The sequence below is a fragment of the Polyodon spathula genome, chromosome 14, assembly GCF_017654505.1.
Source record: "Polyodon spathula isolate WHYD16114869_AA chromosome 14, ASM1765450v1, whole genome shotgun sequence".
In the NCBI taxonomy this organism is placed as follows: domain Eukaryota; kingdom Metazoa; phylum Chordata; class Actinopteri; order Acipenseriformes; family Polyodontidae; genus Polyodon; species Polyodon spathula.
Window position 1 is genome coordinate 9,449,615 of NC_054547.1, and position 21,974 is coordinate 9,471,588.

Here is a 21,974-nt window from a genome sequence, read left to right on the forward strand (position 1 = left end):
GAATTTGTTTTTCTTTTATCTCTCGATTCTTTTTCTTTGTTTTTCTTTTCTTAAGGAATGTTCTGGAATGTATTATTATCTGTTGCAGGCACAGATAAATCATTAGGTAATGCAGTGCACCAGGGATCTGGAAAATATCCAGCCTATTTAAATGAGCCAGATGCTTTCACTCAGAACTGTCAATTTCATTATTTCAAGACTTGGTAAATTCAATGCAGGAGACTTATTCCATAACAAGATTGTTTGGTTAAATAAATTTTAATCTAATGTTGTTTAGACGAAGAAGCTAGAAACATTTGTTTCCTTATTTGCACATGCATTCTACATGTGGAGAGTCACCTCTACGCCAGTTAATTTAGATAACACAGTAACTACATATACCCAAAAGCTTACAATGACAGGACACTCCCAAAACATGTGTAGGTAAGTAACTACTGTCCCCTGAGTGCACCCATGACAGAGAGGATCGGTAGTTTGGAACCGCCTATATGGTGTTGCATAAAATCTGTGTGTAAATCAATTGGTGTGGTAGATTTTTGTAGAAATATTATCCCACATCCTATTCCCGTTGAGACTGACTCCCAGCTTGCCAAGTTCTATATCCCAGGTAATAGTCACTGGGAGGAAATTAGTTTTGTGAGATATAGACAAAGAGAAGGAGATGTGATACCTAATGAAACAATAATTAATCCCAAGCTTTCAAGACCTCAACGGTCTCTTCTTTTTGTGAAAGTAGGAAAAAGAGAAGATGAGACCTTTGATGTCTTAGAAGCTTGTGATTAATTATTGTTTAGTTAGTCCAATAATAGGTATCACATCTCCTTCTCTTTGTCTATCATCTCTGGACTAATATGGCTACCATTTAATCTATCAACTATTATGAGATATGAAATGGCTATATAGCAAGGATACAGGACCTCTTCTAGTTGCTGTTGAACTAAACAATTGAACTACAAGGTGAATGGGCAATGTTACACGCCATGGACCCCCATAGGCATAAAGGGCTGAGCCAAGTCTAAGATACAAAAAAAAAGAGAACCCAGGGAGTGAGTAAGTTTCCTTAAAATTTTGGAACGTGCGTCTGCCTTTATCATCAACAATATCATTTAAAATATGAATATTTCTAGTGCACCAGGGTGGGTAATTAAATAGCTGTGAGCCTTTCAAAAGAAGGAGGTTATTCCAAATGTGAGAGAGTTTATGAAAGTTGAGAGAGATACCAAGGAATCTTTGCAGTTTCTTCCATATGGCTAAAGAGTGCGCAATAAAGGGGCTCATATGCAAGAAAAGAGCCCAGTTTTTGAGGCCAGAGAATGGGAGATCCTGAAGTCTAATTGGCTTAATCATGGTCTCTTCAATTGAACGCCATGAAACCAGGGCACTTGGGTACAGACAGGTTTTAAAAACCCTCAGCTGTACCCAAGCCCAGTAGTAAAACTTAAAGTTTGGCACAGCTGAACCACCAAGTGTTTTGGGGTGCTGTAAAGTCGCTAAACGAATTCCCGGAAGCTGCCATTCCAAATAAAGCCAGCACAAAGAGTTAATTTCTTTCAATTTTTTTGTGTGGGAGTGATATGGGTAGAATGGAGAATAAAAAAATGATGCAAGGAAGGACATTCATTTTTTATAATACAAATTCTACCATGCAGTGTAAGCTATAGGCGAGACCATGTAGCCAAATCAGTTTCAATTTCAGTCAAAACAGCTGTCAATTTGTCTTTACGAATCTGTTGGAAATTAGGGTGTATTTTAATACCCAGATAAGTGAAGCCCGTAGACTGCAACTGAAGAGATGGGGCAGGTTTAGCCGCAGGATTTAGGGGCTTTAGGATCAAATTGGACCAGTTTATTTTTTACCCAGAAAGTGTGCCAAAGTCATCAAATAATTTCAGAGCCTGAGGAAGTGATTTGGAAATATCAGAGAGAAATAACAGTGTGCCGTCAGCATAGAGGGATATGTTATGCTTAGTTCCTTATATATCATATTGTATAAAGTATGTATCATATTAATAAACGAGCAGCCAGAAACAAAACTGCCCATAAGTAATTCCATTTCAAACGGTCAAATGTCTTCTCAGCGTCTGAAGAGAGCACCGTACATGAAACTGTTTGGTGGGGGGCCGAATCTAGGATATGCAGAAACCGATGCATGTTGTCTGCCGCGAGCCAGCCTTTCATAAATCCTGTCTGATCGTAATGTACTAAATGACCTCGGCAGAATTCTAGTCTTTTGCGAATAATTTTAGATCTTAAGTTAAAAAGTGAGAGGGGTCTGTAACTAGAATATTCAAGAGGACCTTTGCCTTTTTTAATTAGCAGTGAGATAAGAGTCGATTTCTGATCTCTATGAAAGGAACCAATTTTAAATGAATAATGAATAGAATTTAAGTTTAATGGACTGACCTGATCCCGTACCTCCAGTTGCAGTTCAGGTGGGATGCTATCTAAACTAGGAGACTTGCGCATCTGCATAGTGAGCAGCATCCTCCAGTTCCAGTGCATCTAAAAGCTTGGGTTAGATTAGATTAATCCCTAATTTTATTCAAATTTGTGGCAGCTTCAGATTTATAAAATTGTGAGTACAATTTTAGAAAAGCTTTGAAGAGTGCCATTATAGTCCTCAATAGATGCTAAGCTTTCAGATTTATTTAATCTTAAAGCCAAAAGTCTGCTAGGCTGCTCATTGTGTTCATAGTATAACTGTGTAGTCTTAAGTAGCAAAAAATCAGCTTTTATCCTGGTCACTTTTTTTTATTCAGCTTTCAAAGCAGCGAGCGGCCTTGTTCTGCTTTCCATAAAGTTACCTTTTTGCTCAATTTCTAGCTGCAGTATATGAGCTTCTAATTGGGAAATGTTCTTATTGAGTGTTTTATTCAAGTTTGAGGCCGAAGAAGTACAGCTTCCTCTAATAAAACACTTTGTAGCCTCCCGTAGGAAATTCATTTTAGGGTCATAATGAAATTCATTTAAATGTTTTTAATTCACGGCCAGATGCTTTAAAAATTATTTGTTCTGGAGCAGAAAAGAGTTTTTTTAGCACAGGCTGTTCCGGGAGTACAATTAAATGAAAATAAAACCAAGGCGTTATCTGAAATCAGAATAGGCAATATATCACTGGAGATAATATACTGAAAGATACTTGGAGAAATAAAAATATAGTCAGTGCGGGAATATGTTTTGTGTGGAAGAGAAAAGAAGGAAAACTCTTTAACACTGTAGTTTTTCAATCTCCATGCATCCCATATATTCAACTCCTGTGCAAAACTCTGAAACTACTTGAAAGTGGGGGAAGGGATAGGTGTGTTTAAACAATGCAATGTAATGGATAGACATTAAGGAAATCTGAAAGATTCAGCCTAAAATAACCCACTCGCCAGAGTATCTCTACAATATATTGTATAGATAGCAGACATAAATAAGAAAAAGGTGATCCAGTTTGCAAACTGCACCAGACACGTAAAAAAACAAGCTAAATGTAGCTGATCATAAAACATCCTACAATAAGACAAATAAGAACCCCCACGTTGTTATATAAAACCCACAAAATTGGGCTGAGCATCGTACAAGCGAAAAACAGCAACAAAAAGGAGTAAAACAATTAAAAAGGCAGGATATTCTGCTTACGAAAATCTGAAACAAAGTGCTGGGCATCTTGAGGAATGTTGTGTATGGTGAACTGGCCAGTGTGTATAAAAAAACTTTGCTGGGTAGAGGAGAAAACTCTGCATTTCTGCCTGCCTTAAGGACGTCTGGATAGGTGTGAAGGCGTTCCTATGCTCTGCTGTGTGGTTAGAGCAGTCGGGAAACAGTAGCAGCCTATTCTGGCCTTGCATGATTTGGTTGTCTGGTTGCTTAAATGCTTTTAGGATAGCTTGCCTGCCATTGTACCAAAGTAGTTTGAAAATCAGCGTGCGTGGCTTGTTTCCTTGGGCACTGGATCCATTGTAAATACGGTGGGCTCTTTCAATCTCAATTGGATCCTTGCAGGCCAGGGAGGGAAACCATTTGGGCAGGTTGATCTGGAAGAAGGCGATTGCATCCTCAGTACCTTCAGGAAGTGACCAGGTAGAGATTAGAATGGTGAATGTGGTCTTCAAATTCAACTAGCTGGGACCGAAGTGGCGTCATGTCTGCAGTAAAATCTTTAGTGCTATCTCTATCTTGCCTCAAAACAGCCTGCAAAGTATTTGTTTGTTTGCCATAGGCCTGTAAAAAAAAGGTAGTTTGGACAGTGAAGCTTTTATACCCTAACTGTTGGTGAAAAAGATCCTTCAGCAGCTCCAACTGAGAATCAGACAGGAACGGCGAATCCTCAATGGAAGCCCCAAAGCAGTTTTCTGACTTTTTTCAGAAGGACAGGGGGTATTGAGGGCCATATCAGACTCCAATCTCTTCTCTGGGGTTTCCATTAGAAGAAAAAAAAACTATGAAAATGCCATCAGTTAAGTGTAGAAGTGTAGATTTTAATAATATGGGCTGTGGGTGTGTGAGTTTAAAAACTACACCGCCATTGTAAGCTGAGTTTTTGAGGATTTTTATAGGCCTATGTTTCAATGTGTACAGACAATTCATGGAAACCCCTAACAGTGGAGTAAACATATATTATATTATGTATTTTAAAGTTGAACTCCATATAAGTAAGCTTAAGTTTGACTTCTAATATTCTAATATTATATAGCACTTTCCTGCAGAATCCTTATTAGCTTTGCCCTTGAAATAAGTCTGACTGAAAGATGCAAAATAGATGAAGCTCCCAAGATTTCAAATGAAAACCCTGAATGTAAAATTAGACTAGAGTTTAAGAGCTCAGTTTTTAAGATCTCTCAGTGTGCCCTTTGGCCACATATTGATTATTTACTAAAGCACAAACAGCAGCAAAGTTAAATCTTACTGTACTGTAATTCCAAGCCTGTCCTGTTTTACTAGAACAAAAATTATGTGCACACTCACTAATAATACTTACTGGTTAATCACTTTAAATTGTTTTCAGAAATAAAATGTACAGTTATCAAATAATAAGAAAATGATGCTTAAATCATATCGTAAGGAGGATGTTCAGGTTCTAAGCAAGTCACCCTACTGTAGGGAGTTTCCATCAATGAGAAAAAAATATTTCTTAAGAATATAAATAAGGGAAGACAAGGAAGAGTTCCAACAACACAGAAAGATGCATTTAAGCAACATGTGTTAATATGTATATGGCTTTAACAATAACAACCTCTTCCATTCCTTGCATTTCCAAGGAATTAACCTCTTTCTGCAGCTAGAGTAGATGGTGCTGAGGTGCTTGGAACTGGTTTGCATCATTTTAATGTCATAACAAGTCAGGAACAGTGATGGAAGTCAAATTCAGGATAGCTTGTGTCGCAGAACAATAAAACAAATTGAACAACAGTTCAATTAAAGATAAATTACTTAGCGGCGGCTTGTGACAGGGTACTCCCCGCCCCTGTGCATATTATATTTTGTGTTGTTTTGTATTTATTGTATTATTATTTAAATGTACTGTTTTATGTATTTAAAACACAATGTTATTGTTTTACAGCCTGGATTGGGTTAGAATGCCCCATCCAGATCGTGAGAATGCGTGGTTAACAGTGAGTGCTTATTGATAAACTGGCTGTTGACCACACATATGATAAAACCCATGCTGAATGTGGTTGAGGGGTAAATTAGGTAATCGATAGCCAGTTGATCCCAGGCCACAATATAAAAACAAGCAGCTTTGGCTGAACTGGGTTAGTGTGTTCAGAGGTGGAATGAGATGTGAGTGAAAGAAAAACTAAAAAGCTTAAATCAGAGCCATTGCTACTCGTGCTGGCTTCACACCAGCACGATACATGTTTGCTCCGTATCTGCTTGTTTTGTTTGTCTGTTTTGGCCACTGCTTGTTTTGTTTCTGTAAAGCATTTTGTTTTGTTCAAATTTTTTATTTATTTTACAATAAACCGGCGCACCAGTGCATTCATTCATATCCCAGCACTGTTGTCTGTCCACTTCCTTCCTGGCCTGACGCCACCAAACAAGCTATGGTGTGACAAGGCTGCATGCAGACTGCTAAGAATCTAATATGTATGGTGCTCAAAAACCCATTTGTTTTCCTGTATTAAGTCACTGTAAACCTACATGACAGACTTCAAACTTCTCCTTTTCACTTGATTGAAATCTGCCTCTAAGTTAAAACTACAATCAGAATGAAAAAGACATTTATGAACTACAGTGAGGCTAATAATATCTTTTGTTCTGAGAATATAGATCTCACTGCCTGACAACCACTGTAGACAGAGTCAGTATCTCTAAGAAGAGAGGAAATTGATACCATAGCCACAGTCAACCTTAACATTAAAAGCATAAGCACAGCATTTCCTATTAGGCAAAAATGTTAAACCCTGAGCTTTAGACTCTGCTGAAATGATATTAATGTGATAATACAACCAGTGATATTAGATTAGGCAAGTGATTATGGTGTTATTGTTCACCTTTTTTTCTTCTGATATATTTACTTTGTAAATACAGTGCTTCTGGTTATTTCACAAGGCATGTTGACATTATCAGCCCACTTCTTTGTGGAATGGTTATTGAAGTTTCCACCAGTAGTCTAAGCCTGGTTTCATCTGATTTATTAGGACTGTTCTACCTGGTTCATGCCCTTATGGACTGACCTTTAGGTGTTTGGTGTTTGACTTGGCAGGCTGGAATTACTGGGTTGGTACAGGAGTGCTCTTCCCTGGAAAGAAGAGAATAATTAATTTGGTGTCAACTGGACCCGTTGAATGAAATATACAAGAACTATCTGCAACTCAGATAACGCCCATGTGCTCTGGTAGTGCCATTACTGTGTAAAACAGGCAGAGCTGAAAAGTGGAAGTGGAACAGTGTAAATGAATTCAACATTTCACTCGGGTATCTCCAGCCAACGCATTCTTTAATGAGGCACTGTGAACAGGATGTGCCAAATGGTGCAATAGTACAAGGACCAGACAAAGTTTTATCGGTAACTCGTTGTATTAAGGTGCTGTTTATTAATGTTTTATAAATATATAATAGATGCTTAATAACTATGGTATAGAGTGTTAATAAAGCATTCTAGATGGTTTATAACCATGCAGTAGCTGTAGACGGAATTACGTTTAAAAATCCGAAAGTCAGTAGGTGGCTAAAAAATGTCCCCTTTATAAAACTGTAATTCCATCTGTGGCTATTGCATTGTTATCTATAATGCTATATTAGCACTCTATAACATAGCTATTAAGCTAAAAACTTATAAAACATTAATAAGTAGCACCTTAATATAAAGTGTTACCGTTTTATCTCCCCAAAACAGTCTGTGTTTATTAATTTTGTACAAAAAGAAAGTAAATAATTTCCAAAAATAAAGCAGGCCACCCCTATACCAACAATGGTATACGGTGGGTTTCAGTCCCAGACAAAAAAATAAACAAATCAAAAACAAAACCCTACGATGGCCACCCTTTCTCCCTACACGAAACTGTGCTGGTGGTGCATGTGGCTGTGAGTGTCCGGTGATTCTCTGTGCTGTGCTGTGCAGTAAAACAACGACTCGGGTGATCGTTGGCTCAGTGGCTGCAGCTCCAGTCTCCTTGGTCCTCCTCTGCAACTGCGAACACAAAAACAAAACAAAGCGCATAGCTGCGTCCCCTTTTTACTATCCGACTCCTCCCTGCAATCAGCTCGGCGCCCCGGTGTAACCAATCACTGCCTGGCCCGCAGAAGATCGCTACGTATGATCAAATACGTGTACTGACAGCTACGTACCTCCACCAAAATGGCCGACTTCGTGTTTCCTCCCTCCATCAAGTCGACCCGTCATGAGGAAGTGTACTCCCAACCTTACACGGCACCCTTTCTGATCGGGAGGGAGATTTACAGCATTGATTCTTTCTCTCTCTAACAGAGGCACATTTAGACTTCTGTGGAATTTCACAGTTGTATCTTGATGCTTGAATGTGAAGGTTGACAATGGGATTCAGCTGTATTTCTGTTTTTTGTGTTTAAAATGGTACTCCAAAGCAGAATGCAGTTTGTACCAGAAAGTGGAACATTTGAAGATCCTGTACTGTAATACACTGCTGATTTCTATATACTTTTCTGTATTATGACATTTGTTGTTAATCAGCAGAACATTATCATCTTCTAACTGGTGATGTTTATTTATTATACAGTGTACCAGATGTGGGGTGGGTTCTATATTCCATGTAATGTGTATTACATTTTAAAACAGAACGCTACTGTAATTCAATTTAAAACAATATAAATATAAAGCGACAAGGCATAAATCAGGATTCATAGCAAGCATTATTTTGGAACAGAAAGTGTACTGTAGGCATAGCTCATACAGTGTTAAATGCATTTTGACAGTTTCAATTTAAACATATTGTGAAGGCTTTCCAAATGTTTCAGCTAAAGCATTTTGCCTTGACACTCAAGAGAATGTGTATTTAATTCATAGTTTGGTGAGTTTGCTTGTTAAGACAACATAAATAGGCACTAGTTTATCACTACAGTCATACTTGTGAGGCGTATTGCCCTGAAACATAAGGCATACTTATCTGTGGAAGAGTATCCTGACACAGATAAGAGATGAACCCAGCGGTTCATATCACCTGAGCTCGGGCAAAACCGCACACTGCAGCTGCAAAATAATCTTTGCAGAAATAAACCACTTTTACTCCAAAAAAAAGAAAAAAAAAAAACTTTTAACACCTGTCTGTGTGTCACTTGTACATGTTTTCATTCATCTAGAGAAAGTTGTTCAGGACATTGTTTAACATAATCTCATAATCCATAGTCACAGAAGTCTTTAGGTATATCTAGAGATGTGCTTAAGGAGGCAGTGTGGTCCAATGGTTAAAGTCCAGAGGTTGTAACCAGAAAATCACCAGTTCAAATCCTCTGCCACTGACTGACTGAATGTGTGACCCTGAGCAAGTCACTTACCTCCTTGTGCTTCGACCTTAGATGAGGTGTTAAATCAATGTCTTATTGTAAATGGCTCTGTATATAATGCACAGTTCACAGTCTACCTCTGTAAAGTGATGGTGGTCCACTGTGAAAGGTGCTATATAAAGATATTAAATTATTATTATTCAATTAGGATGAAATATAATCCTTTGCACAAGCTTTTGAGAGTATCAGAATCTGAGGATATATGATGATATGAAGGCATTTGTCCATCTGCTTGTACGTTAGTTTTTTACATGTGTGCACTGTAAATATAGGTCAGGGAGACTAACATGCTTGTTGACATTGTTATACATATGGCTTGTATAGACCAATAGCATAACAGTAAACAGCTGCGAAGGGGAATTGTATTTCACAGTGGCTATTGGCACAGCAAATACATGCCCATAAGCTGTTGAGTTGGGAGTCTGGGTAGGCTAAGGGTGGAGCTGCAGGTTTCAACAGTGCTGTTTATTTGAGCTGTTGATCTTTTTGCATGACTTGAGTGGCCGGTTATCTGACTGAACCGCCCTCTTTGCACAATTATGTGAGTAAAGAGAATGGAGAAGTGGACAAAAACATTTTTTTTTTTCTTAAACAATTATGAATCATTTTTAATGTTTGCAGACTTTGGTGTGCGATGGCCCCACTTCACTGCCCTTTTTGGGTGTTTTTAAGAGATGTTCATTAAAAGTATGCATCATTGAGTTAGATATTTAATTTTCTATAGTTTTATTTTTAAAATAGCACTGAATATGAAACACGTTATGATAATCATTATTACCCCACCATATTATTAAAACCTTACAGAATTATAAAATAGAGTGACATTTATAATAAGAATTCAGATCCTGAATGGAGGTTTTTTTTTTTGGTTAAAGTGGACCCTAACAGAGCTGAATAGAAATCAGAGGTGTATCTTTGGGGATTTAGCAACAGTGGGTGTTGCCTACTTTAACATGCCTTCCTCTGTGCCTTGGATAATTAGTGCAGTCGGCTATATTTCAGAAATGTGGGCCCCTGTAATTTGAACCACAAGAAAGATAAAGGCAACTTCAATGAGTGTTTCCTTTGCAGTTTCCCCCTTTTTTTTTAGATACAACAGTGAGATCTATACATACGCCGTGTCATATGCTGGCGCCAGTTTTTTTTTTTTTGTTCAGCATTACTGTAGTTCAGTATACTGCGAGCATGAGAGAATGTTGCATGTGGGTCTTTTTTTGCTGACATTTTGATTAAAATAAATGAAATACAGAAGTAGGTAGCATTTCTTGTTCCGTGTTTTTTTTTTGTCGAATTGGTTCATTGAAGTTCTTTAACAGAAAGATATGCAAAAACATAGAATCCCAAACAAGGGAATGAAGCTGTTCTCTAATTCAATTTATGAAGGAGCGGGAAAGCAAATCTACAGCATTTAAGTTGTATAGAAATTATTTTTCAGAGGTTTGTAGCACAGGTCTTTTGAAACAAACTGCCCTTCGTTAAAGTAAAAATCTATACCAAACAGCAAGCATGTCACTGCTGTAGCAGTATTGTATTGCATTAACAGGGTGGATGGGTAGACATACTGTACAAAAACATTCAATATCGATCTTGTGAATCAGTAACCTACTCTACTTCTCATTACTACTCTAAATTCTGTTACTAGTGTGTTTTTATGGACATTTTCATACTGTCTGGAGCTCACTTAAGGATTAACACTGTACTGTTTGTACATGTTATTAATTTAGTGCAGTTCCACTAACAAGAGAGAATTGTTCTTATCTAATTTATTATTATTATTATTATTATTAATATATTATTAATTATTATTATTATTTATAATAAATTAATTAAAAACTTCTCTCGTCATTTCAATTCAATTTACAACCAAGATTTTTTGTGTGTAAAAAACTATTTCCCTGTGTGTGACACCAATTTTTTGATAAAGGGACACACACAATTTTAAGGGGCACTTACTAATTGTTCACAACTTGTACACTGACACATTCATAATTATTATTATTATTATTATTATTATTATTATTATTATTATTATTATTATTATTGCTTTACTTCATTCCATAAATACACCATCCCTTTGTATCCTGTATGGTATTTATGCAACACCCACACATCCAGTAAGTCTTCTATGTGTATCGAGTAAAATGATTGAAAATGTAGGTGTATGCAAATTGATTTCCTTTTTCAAGTTTATATTGCACCCTAAAATGTTAAAGCAAACCTTGCTGGAACTTCCATCAACAAACTACTGTTTAACATTCCAAGAAGAGTAGACTTACATTTGACATTCTGCAGTCATTGAACAGTATTCCAGATTGGTAAGGGTTAAAAGTTCATGAAACCACACAATTCCTTTAATATTGTTCTGTTATGTGAGATGCTACAGTCTGTTATATGGCAATTGAACAGAACTGGAAAAATAGGCAAAACTTAAACCACAAAAGGTAATTCATTAATTTGGTTAACGTATACAGGTTGTATTTGTGATATATTTAACATAAAAGAAAAACAAAAATCACTAGTACACTAAAAGTACATGTAGCCTTACTGCCTTATTATTTGTACTCAATAAATAAACAAACACGTCACAGTATTCGCAGGCCTTAACAGCTTTTATTTTTTTAATTTCATCCAGACTTACATTTGGATCCGGGACAGCCAGTCATTTTTAATAGGAGCCCTATGGTTTTATTGCAACCTTTACAGCAATATTTTTTCATTTACTTTGCAGCCAGCTTTGAGTTACCTTGACTTCATAAGACACTATGCAACCATACTGGCGCTGGAGGGCAGGGTCCCTCTCGGAAAGTGATAGAAAATGACATAAAATACTAACAAGTGCTGATCGCAACACGTTCTAGTTTCAAGGGAATTGCTAATGGCTATTTTTCTACAAATTTGAACAGTGACTCCTGCTTGTATGAGTCTAAAAAGATAATTTAGCATAATAGAATAGAATGGTCATAGTCCTGTGTTTTAAATATGTATTTTATAGTCATGTAAAGAAAAAGGTTATCCTAGGCACATACAGTAAAAATAAATTAGTGAAAGCTGTGAATTCAAAATTTATGCAACTACTTCCTGTGGAAAACAGCTGCCATCCTAGACTTTTGTTTTATTTTAATTGGAGGTTTTTTTTTATGGACCATGTGTTACTAAGCTGGTGAAACATATGTCTCCTGTGAGAAAAAGATGTATTATACATGATGACGATCACTTTCACCTAAATATTAAAAAACAAAATAGCAAAAACAAGTTTATTTTTTCTTTTTTGGATTATGCATGAACTGATAGTGTATGCTGTAGTTAAAGTTTGACTAATTAAAAATGCAATTCAGTCATTTCAGGATAGTAAAACTTGTCAGTTAAATTGATTTTGTACATTAAAAAAATCTGGAAAAGAATGTCAAAATATCGATTTGACAACATCCCAAAGTTCTGTCATCAGTATTCTGCTAGCTTAATAATAATAATAATAATAATAATAATACTAATAATACTACTACTACTACTACTACTACTACTAATAATAATAATAATAATAATAATAATAATACAATTGTATACACCATTGCAAGGGTTTTTAATGGGGATGGTAAGTTCTGAGGCTAGGTTGTTAGCTTACAGCTTATCAAGTTTTCCAGTCAATATGAGAAGTGACATCTAATGGTGCCATACTCGTGTTTGTGACAATTTAATTTTAGAGCGGAGTTTGCCACCTAGTGGAAAAAGAGAAAAAATGCACCTATAGTAAGAAAAATGAGTTTCCCTGTACAACAGAATCCATAATGCTCGTCCCCTGTGTTTAGTAAATTTAATCAGAATTCCATGGAGAAAATTAATACAGTGGGGTTGTCTTATTCCTTCACGTCTATTGTTATTTTCTCTTGTTTTAAAGTAAAGGTGTGTGTTTGTTTTTAAGTGTTGCCATAAAACTGTTGGAGATATATTATTGCAGGTAATATGTATCTCATTTTCTAAGATCAAATTGTATGATGTTTCCTGTCTGCCTGTACAACCTTTTTTCAACAGAAAGCCATTTGTAACTAATATGTTATTAACACATGTGTAATCACCTGAATAATATTCCATAGTCAAAAAATAGAACTATAAAGTAGCATTTTACAGTATTTATATCGACTGCATTTTACAACCCTTAAAAATCAAATAGAATTTTCTGCCATCAACCTTACTTTGAAAACCTGTTAAAACACATCCCCAGTAATATGGATATCCCCAAAACTTGTGATATCTTGTTATTTTCTGCAGTAATCAGTAGAAATGCACATTATGACATTTCGCACAGCTGTTCAGTGGTGTTTTCTCTTTTCTTTAGGTTATTGAGACCCTATCACGACTTTCTCACACAGTTATAGCACAACATACAGGAATAAGGTATGTGTCAACGAATTGTAAGAACAATGCATATTATTATATACATAAAGCTAAATACAATGGTATTTGCGTAAAAATGTAACATGTTTTATGTTTTTCATACATTTATGGTTTAATGTGAATAGCATGTCCTTAATACATATCATGCTGTATTATTTATTTAATAATTGATTTATGTATTTATTACTTATCTTTAAATTATTAATATTTTCATATATAATGTTGCCTACCCATACCAACTTTTAATTCCGACCATTTTTCTCACACACAAATCAAGCATCAACAATAAGATAACATCAATGCCTCATTCATTTTTGTGCATCAGATTATATGTGTTCAGGGGCACAGAGGTTTAAAAGAGGTCTTCTCGAGGTCGAGTTGAAACCGTTGTTTTTTTCTCCCTGCAGGCCGTTTCCAACAGAAGAAAGTGTGGGTGACGAGGATATCTACAAAGGTCTTGATGAGTTAATCGAGTATGTATGAAAATTGAAATTGTAATGTTATCCCTAAAGTAAAAGATTAAAAACCAGATTAAAAACATGCTTTGGTTATATTTTGGTAACTTTAAGGAGACTGCAGTACCCCTCAACCATAACCAGATTCTAAAGAAAACTAATAAACCCTTTAGAAATCCCCATATTCAGGAGGGACCCCAGTGGGTTCACTTTGGGAGATCTGTTGCCTCTTGATACTCACTGTTTCTGATAGATATCTGGATAGAATATACAGGCCCACAGAGCTATAATTGAATAGCTTTGCGTTTATTTGTTTGCAAAAACATTATTACACTGAGATTTTCACTATAATTGCCACCCCATTTGGAATCAAATGGTTTAGGAATAACCATACACTCAATTGCCATAAAATATCAGACATAAATGCTAATCATAATGAAAAGCTTCCCAAAGGTGGAGGGCATTACCCCCCCCCCCCCCCCCCCCCCCCCCCCCCCCCCCCCCATTCTTTTGGATTTGATTAGCTGCTGCCTTTCAGGGGGGATGTAGAACATATTCAACTATTGTAAATCTCTTCAGTGACAACAATCTGTTGCCCTGGGTAGACACTGCTGACAAGGCAGGCCTGTAGCTACTTTCAGCCTGTCTCTGGAAGTTCAGGCTTCTTGGCCGTGCACCAGGGTTCTTTCATTAGTGCCAACAGACAAAGTCAGAAAAGACATTGAGCATTTCCTGTACCTGTTATGTGCCCTGTAGCTCTTTATGATACACCAGGGAAAAGATGGTAGCCACTGAAACAAGTACAGTCTGTTACATTGTGTCATTTCCCTTTGCTCACCATACCCATTTCTGTCTGATTGTGGTGGGTTCGTACAGTACTGTATAGCCAAGTACATGTGCAATTACACAATTAAAAGTATTGTTTGTTTCCCCTCTTGTTGATAAATGGAAAAGGCTTTGGATTGCTGTAGCAGTTTTTTCCTAATATTGACAAAGAAGCACTGCCAGAGGCTGCACTGTGGAGCTGACAGGAGCCTGCCATAATGAAGTGTGATAGATTTGGACTGTGCTAATAGACAGGGCAGCACATTACTCTAAAATTACTTGTTGAGGGGATTTGTCTTGGCTGGGGAATAGAAATTGTGCTGTCTGGGCCCAACTCTTTCAGTAACTGGAAGGGCATGATGAAGAACATTGAACTGTATGTACAAAGCAATACGAAACTATGCAGAATTGTCAGGAATTAATATGTCCCTTTAATGATCTAAGGTGTTTGGCCTATGTATGGGATTGTGAACAAAATGCAAATGCACATCCCCTTTAATGAAACAGCATCATTACAGTTCAGCTATTGGAAAGAGCTATATACTGTTAAACTGTCATTGCAATTACAACTAATAATCTAAAGTGAATGTGACCATATGATTTAGCTGCTTGTGTGGCGAGTGCTAGTTTTGAAATACTGAGCAACAGTACCCCAGTCTTCCCCTGCCTCCCAGTGGTATACCTATGGATTCAGACACTGTTTTTTTCTCTCCTCTAGTGAAAATGGAGTAGAAGATGAGGAAGATCTGTATGACTGTGTTTATGGAGAAGATGAAGGAGGGGAGGTGTATGAAGATCTGATGAAGGCTGAAGCTGCACCCCCGCCTGTATGATGTTTTCTTCTTTTCAGCATTGTCTTTTATAGTACATAAACTGGTCCCCTGCAGTTCCCATGAGTGCCCTTTAGGAGTGCTGTTGTTTGCTGTTACATGAGCATGTACCGTATATTTGTTGGCCAGCAACCAACTATTCCAGTTATACGCTATGACAATATCTGGCCACTAGATGGTGCCAAACTAAAGCCACATATGTTTGTCTGTGGCTGGTAATAATAATAATAATAATAATAAATAATAATAATAATAATAATAATAATAATAATAAATAATAAACACTCTATAATAAGGAAATAATACAGAAAAACAATTTCTTGGTATTTGCAAGAATGATTCCAAATGTAAAAAAGGAAAGTGACACAATTATTATTTTTTTTAATTTGAAGCTAAGAAAATATTGCATATACACACACACACACACACACACACACACACTAAACTTAATAAATAATTCAGATTCTACGCTGGTGAGTTTTACTGAGTCTCAGTGCTTTTTCTGGAGACAAAACAACTTCACAGGCTTGAAATGTGTACGTGCAGAATGAACAGTCTTCTTTTCTAATACAGAAACAGGCTGAAACTGACATTCGCAGCTGCTGTCTTCAAGAAATCAAACAGACAGAAGAGAAATATACTGAGACGCTGGAGTCGATAGAGAGAGTACGTACAGGTTGAAGCCTTTAGGTGTTTCCTTTTTCATTATATGTCTCTCAAGTACAGTTTCAAAAACAAAATTAATATTTCGGATTTTTGTTTCTGCAGTATTTTCTGACTCCGCTGAGAAAATTTGTATCCGCCACAGAGATTGAAAAAGTATTTGTTAACATTCCGGTAAGTATTCTCAGCTGTTTGCAGTGAAATTCTTCAGACTGATAAATCCCTGTTTCCTGAAAGTTTTGTATAAGCCACTCACTTACAAGGCATAAATCAACATGAAATGTACTTAACATTTAGGAATTTACTCACGACAGACTGTAATTTGCCAATGCAAGGGTAATGTCAACACCACATGTTTGTTTTTATTAGGAGCACAATTCCAAATAGCAAGCAAAACAATACATACAACATGGAAAAAAAAAAAATATTTTAACTAATATTTTAAGATAGTATATGGTTTAGCACAATTTATAAAAGCACTATAAACTTATACACAGATTTTGTAGTCTCTTTGTTGGTCCAGCCCTTTCTTAAAATTCGGTTAGAAACTATCTGTGCCTTGGAGGGATACTGTAAGACAGTTTACAGATGTCTCACTATTTACAGTTTACGCTTGTAAACTATACATACACTGTATATAAACTAAATTGAATAATTGTGCACAGTTTGTTTTTCAGTTTTATTTATTTTTTGTTCAGTTTTATTTTTTCAAGGCTATACAGTAAATGTAAAGTTGTTTCTCTAGCATGTAACTGGCTGCAAATCTAGTATTTTGTTGATAGTGTGAGCTCCGAGAAGGCTTTGACGGTAGCCAAGGACAAAAGTCACTCTCAATAGTCATAGAATAAGCTGTGTTACCATCTCAGGGTTCATATTTATAAAAAGAATCCTATATCTCAGATGGTTTGTCGTTGGATTAATGTCTCAGAGGCTTGTCATACACTGAGCACAATGTCAGATAAAATGAGCACAGCGGGTGAATTATACACCTCAGGAAAAAAATAAAAATGTTGTAAGAAAATCAAGGCGGCATAACAGAAGCAATACTTTTGGTCTCAATTTATAGAAAATTGGTTTATAACAGGCAGTGAGACTAATAGATAATTTGCTACATAATTACCATAGAATGAAATGCGCTCCAAGTCACTCAGTCATTTTGATAGCGTTGTTTCTTTTGTTTCCTGTCAAAGGTGCTGTAAGTAGGGTTTTGTAATAGCTTGACTTATCTTTACTTTGCCTCTGTAGGCTTGGACTGCCTTATCCTTTTCGTATTATTATTTTTTGCATCAATTCACTATATCAAATCACTTATTTAACAAGCATACAAATAATTTTCAAAAAGTCTTAATTTGATGTCAGAGAATTGAATGTGCATACATTGCAAAACATTTTTTTTTTTAATCACAGCTCATTTTGTTTCAGGAACTTGTGAAAGTCCACAAAAGCCTAAATCAAGAGATCCATGACTCCATCTCAAACAAGAATTCCCAGAACCTATACCAGATCTTTATTAACTACAAAGAAAGGTATTGAATATTATATTGCTTGTTATTACTATTTAAATGTACTTAAATAGAGAAATACATATACCAATCCCTTATAAGAAATTATAGAATAAATCCTATAATCATAGTATCACAAAACAATCGGTCAGTTTACTTATTTAGCTGTGTTCTCATTTGATATCCAGGCCTAGTAAAGTTGTATCATATATGACTACACCTGTGTTGAATACATTAGTTGATGGCAATAATTATTATTATTATTATTATTATTATTATTATTATTATTATTATTATTATTATTATTATTATTATTATTTGTTATCTTTGTAGTTCTCTGCATTTTCGATAATCAATTGCTTATCATAACACTCAACAGAATATAATGATCAGTAGCTAAAGCGGCCAGTGGAACTATATGCATGCATAACATTTGGTTATCAACAGTGAGCTGAAGTTATGTTGCTTAGGATATATGCACCATCAGGGATACTTTTAGGAGTAACTGAAATTAATGAGAGCTAATAATGAACTCTTAGCCTCATGTCAAGTAGTATGTTTGCATTAATCAATGTAGTATACTAACTCTGAAATAATAATGTTGTCTGTTGCGTAGAAAACACTGTGATTTCACATTTTGAACGGTCTAGTGTATATTGCCCCATTCTGAGGATATTGCGTAAATGTTTTTACTGCAGAATATATTCCTATCTTCATTGTGCTCTATACCGTTAGATTGCTCATCTATGGGAAGTATTGCAGTCATGTAGAAACAGCCATAGTCGGCTTGGACGACATCTGCAAAGAGAAAGAAGATGTTCGGTTAAAACTTGAGGTAATATACTGAAACCAAACTGACTTCAACAAAAATTAGCAGAAGTTGGTAGTTAGCGAGAAGTCTTGTGAGTCTTAAATTGTGATCTCCAATCACCATCATGTGGACAAAACGTGGTTGAGTTGAACATTGTTATAAGAGCCAAGGTGCTGTTTACATCTTTAAAAGAGATTTACGATTATGCTGTATTTACAGTATAATCATAAATCTCAAAAAACTATTCACTTCTAAATCTTTTGTAGTCATTTTTGTATTACTTTAGTATAAATACATGTTAATTTGGATTCATATGTTGTTTTTTTCTGACTTTATGTGAACGAAAAGACACACATTTGACACACACTGTTTTCCCATTGGAAATAGTGATATTTTGAAATATCACTGTCCTGGTCACAAAAGCAAAGTTTGTGGGGATTAATAGCCATTTTCTATACTTTTGAGGCATAAGCAATTAGGAAATAACACTTGTGTTACATTACATTACATTACATTATCAAAGCGGCGTTTAAAGACAGTGAAAGAATGAAGGGTATACAGTATTGGATATGGTTATGATTTTGTGTGCTAGTAGTAATACACTGATTTTCTCCTAGGAATGCTCAAAGAGGGCAAATAATGGGAAGTTTACTTTGCGAGACCTTCTGGTTGTCCCAATGCAGAGAGTTCTTAAGTACCACCTACTTCTTCAGGTAAGCAGTGCATAGTCTACAAACTCCATACTCACAAGCAACAACAAATAAAGTATCACTGGTATTCTTTGAGCCTGATTTCAAATGAAGGCTCAGTTTTATTCATAAATATAATCAATTTTTTTCTGGTACCATTCCTTTCAGTAAATTCCACTAACTGCTGCTTTTACCTTTTTATATAAAATACTATTTTTAAATAAGAGTATTTTTTAAAAGAAAAACACATTAATATTATGCCTTGGTCTTATAATAATGCAACAGTAATTGTCACTGTTAACAGTAGCTGATGCTGTTAACAGATAACAAGACATTCTATTTAAAACGTTTGTCAAAGGAATGTACTTATTTCTTTTTATATTTTAACATGCCCTGCAGAACCAGCAAGACCAATTCTGTCTGTCTGCATTTACATTTTGCATTATAAAATAGATGTTCATTACAAGCTGGGGTAGGACTTTGGCCAGGTGATGAAGTTGGTCAGGCTATGATCTTTGAGCAGCAGCTCCTTTTGTTCCACTGAGCTGAGCACCTGCTGCTGATCCCACAAGGGTAGCACTGATGGATAGGAGCTGTAGGGAGGCTTTCAGCATCATTACTCAGAAGCCAGCTTATATGTACCATGCCACAGGGGGCCTCACAGGTAGTCTGCTCTTTTTGTTGTCAGGGAGTTTGAAGGTTCATAGTCAGTTTTCCAAATTTTCTATACTTCCTATGAGTTGAATCAGTAAACACTTGTCATCGTGTGTTTATTAATTTAACATATTCATTAATGAATGAATCATTTACCATTTAATCAGACGTATAATGTAACTGTAGTTGTTTGATGTACTAGTTTTGTAAAAATTAGCAGGTGTATTTCTCCTTTCAATTTTTTATTTTTTTTTTGTAACTCTTTGGAAATAAATTATAACTCGTTAATTCATCAACTGATTAATATGTATCATGTTTTGGTAAGTGAAATAATACAAATATTAAACATTCCCACAGAAAGAGCTTCAACACAGGTCATGATAGGGCCCATTGCCCTCAAGCAAGCAGATTGTAGCCCTAATTAGAACAAGGAATCTTTTACTGTTTCTGATTCCCTTGTCTGCTGCCTTGTTCCACTCTTCACCACTAATTGGCTTCTGAAAAAAAACAAGCTTCAATACAGTCTATTACAGTTGACATTATGTGTTTGTTTTCATTGAACAGGAATTAGTCAAACACACTCATGATCAAACTGACAAGAGTAATTTACGAAAGGCCCTCGACGCCATGAAGGTAAGAACCCCTGTGTACACTAAATGCAGATTTTTTTTTTTTTTTATGTGCACTGTATGGCCTTTTTATTTAATGTGCCAGCTCTATATTTTTACAATTCATGTCTCTACCATGCTACAACTGCTGATCTGGCCTAATAAATGTCAAGCACTAAGACAAGAAATATTGCTGCTACGTTCTTTTGGAAAGTAACCAATTACACTTTCTTTCTTGTCCATATGCTTTTTTTTTGCTTTTTTTTTCATAACGTATTCAAAAAGTGGACAGTTATTACATAAGAACATAAGAATGTTTACAAACGAGAGGAGGCCATTCGGCCTATCTTGCTTGTTTGGTTGTTGGTAGCTTATTGATCCCAGAATCTCACCAAGCAGCTTCTTGAAGAATCCCAGGGTGTCAGCCTCAACAACGTTACTGAGGAGTTGGTTCCAGACCCTCACAAAAAGTCAGGGTATTATAGAAGTGCACTGATTAAGTTTATAGGAGGGTTTCACAAGTGAAGCTGGTTGTCAGTAGATAAATACTGGTCTTCTGAGCACCTTTTTACTGTATTTTTATTAAGACCTTATAAACACAGTGGAGTACAGCTACATATAAGCCCTTTACTACCGTATAGAAAACAGTTTGCTCTTTTATTTTACACACAGCCAGAACAACCCCCATTAATCACTGTAAGTTAACCTGGAATGCCATGTTCTCAAAAGGGACTGAACAATTAAAGTATATCTTTTAAGTCAAGAAAACCCTTAAGATGCAGTACTTTGGTAGTCCCCAGTCTGCAGTCAATGGATGTTACCTTTCCCTTTGCAGCCTCTTGTTGCAAATAAAGGACAGCTGAATATGAGGTGCTTTTTTTTCCCCAAGGTTTAAGCGAAGTTAATGTAAAATCTAAATATTTACCATGGTTGATACTTGTCTACGTGACCCTTAACAAAGAAAAAAATGTTTTTCACAGCTCATGTCTGCCTCTGCAAAGAGGCTTTAACATGAGTTCTGTGTGAAAAATACTATACCTTGGAGTTAAAATTTCAAAAAGGTCCGCAGGATAAAGATTACTTTTCACAAATCGTCTTCCTGACACCTGTCCAGAATTTCACCTTGGTGCTGTTTATCCCACAGAACTAATTTTACTGCCATGTTGCATCGCCGCATTTTCGCTATAGACAAGAGCTGTAGGCAAGTGTCAAATGATTATTTTCTGTCAGGGTGAAATGCCCTTTGGGGCTACCTGATATTGAAGGTCACCCAGAGTCCTTCAGGGGGACATCAGTGTGAAAGCCCCGCATTCTTAGGTCATACAAAACTTAAGTACAGTATAAAAGCTACTTCACTTGATAGCAATGGATATAGCCGGGCTCTTGTCTGTGCATTATTTTACATGCAGTATATTTATAGATAATCGTTCTTCCAACTGTGTTGAAATGTACCAATTACATTCTTGTCAGTTTTATGTTCAGAATCACGCTGAAAATAAAAGGGCGCCCGTACGTACTGTACAGACTAGACTTGTTTTTAGTTACAAAAAATAATTCCAAAGACTGTATATATACATC

The 21,974-nt window shown here is 36.0% G+C and overlaps 1 protein-coding gene across 2 annotated transcripts in view; it reads left to right on the forward strand.

Moving 5' to 3' along the window:
* Positions 1-21,974, forward strand: part of LOC121327207 (guanine nucleotide exchange factor VAV3-like) — a 72,713-nt gene that overhangs the window by 28,101 nt on the left and 22,638 nt on the right. For both annotated transcript variants that reach the window (XM_041271087.1, XM_041271088.1), the window contains exons 3-11: positions 13,301-13,359; positions 13,767-13,832; positions 15,358-15,466; positions 16,043-16,135; positions 16,238-16,306; positions 17,555-17,658; positions 18,370-18,469; positions 19,063-19,158; positions 20,353-20,421. In XM_041271087.1, the coding sequence (XP_041127021.1) occupies positions 13,301-13,359; positions 13,767-13,832; positions 15,358-15,466; positions 16,043-16,135; positions 16,238-16,306; positions 17,555-17,658; positions 18,370-18,469; positions 19,063-19,158; positions 20,353-20,421 (765 nt within the window). The remainder of the gene's footprint in view (positions 1-13,300; positions 13,360-13,766; positions 13,833-15,357; positions 15,467-16,042; positions 16,136-16,237; positions 16,307-17,554; positions 17,659-18,369; positions 18,470-19,062; positions 19,159-20,352; positions 20,422-21,974) is intronic.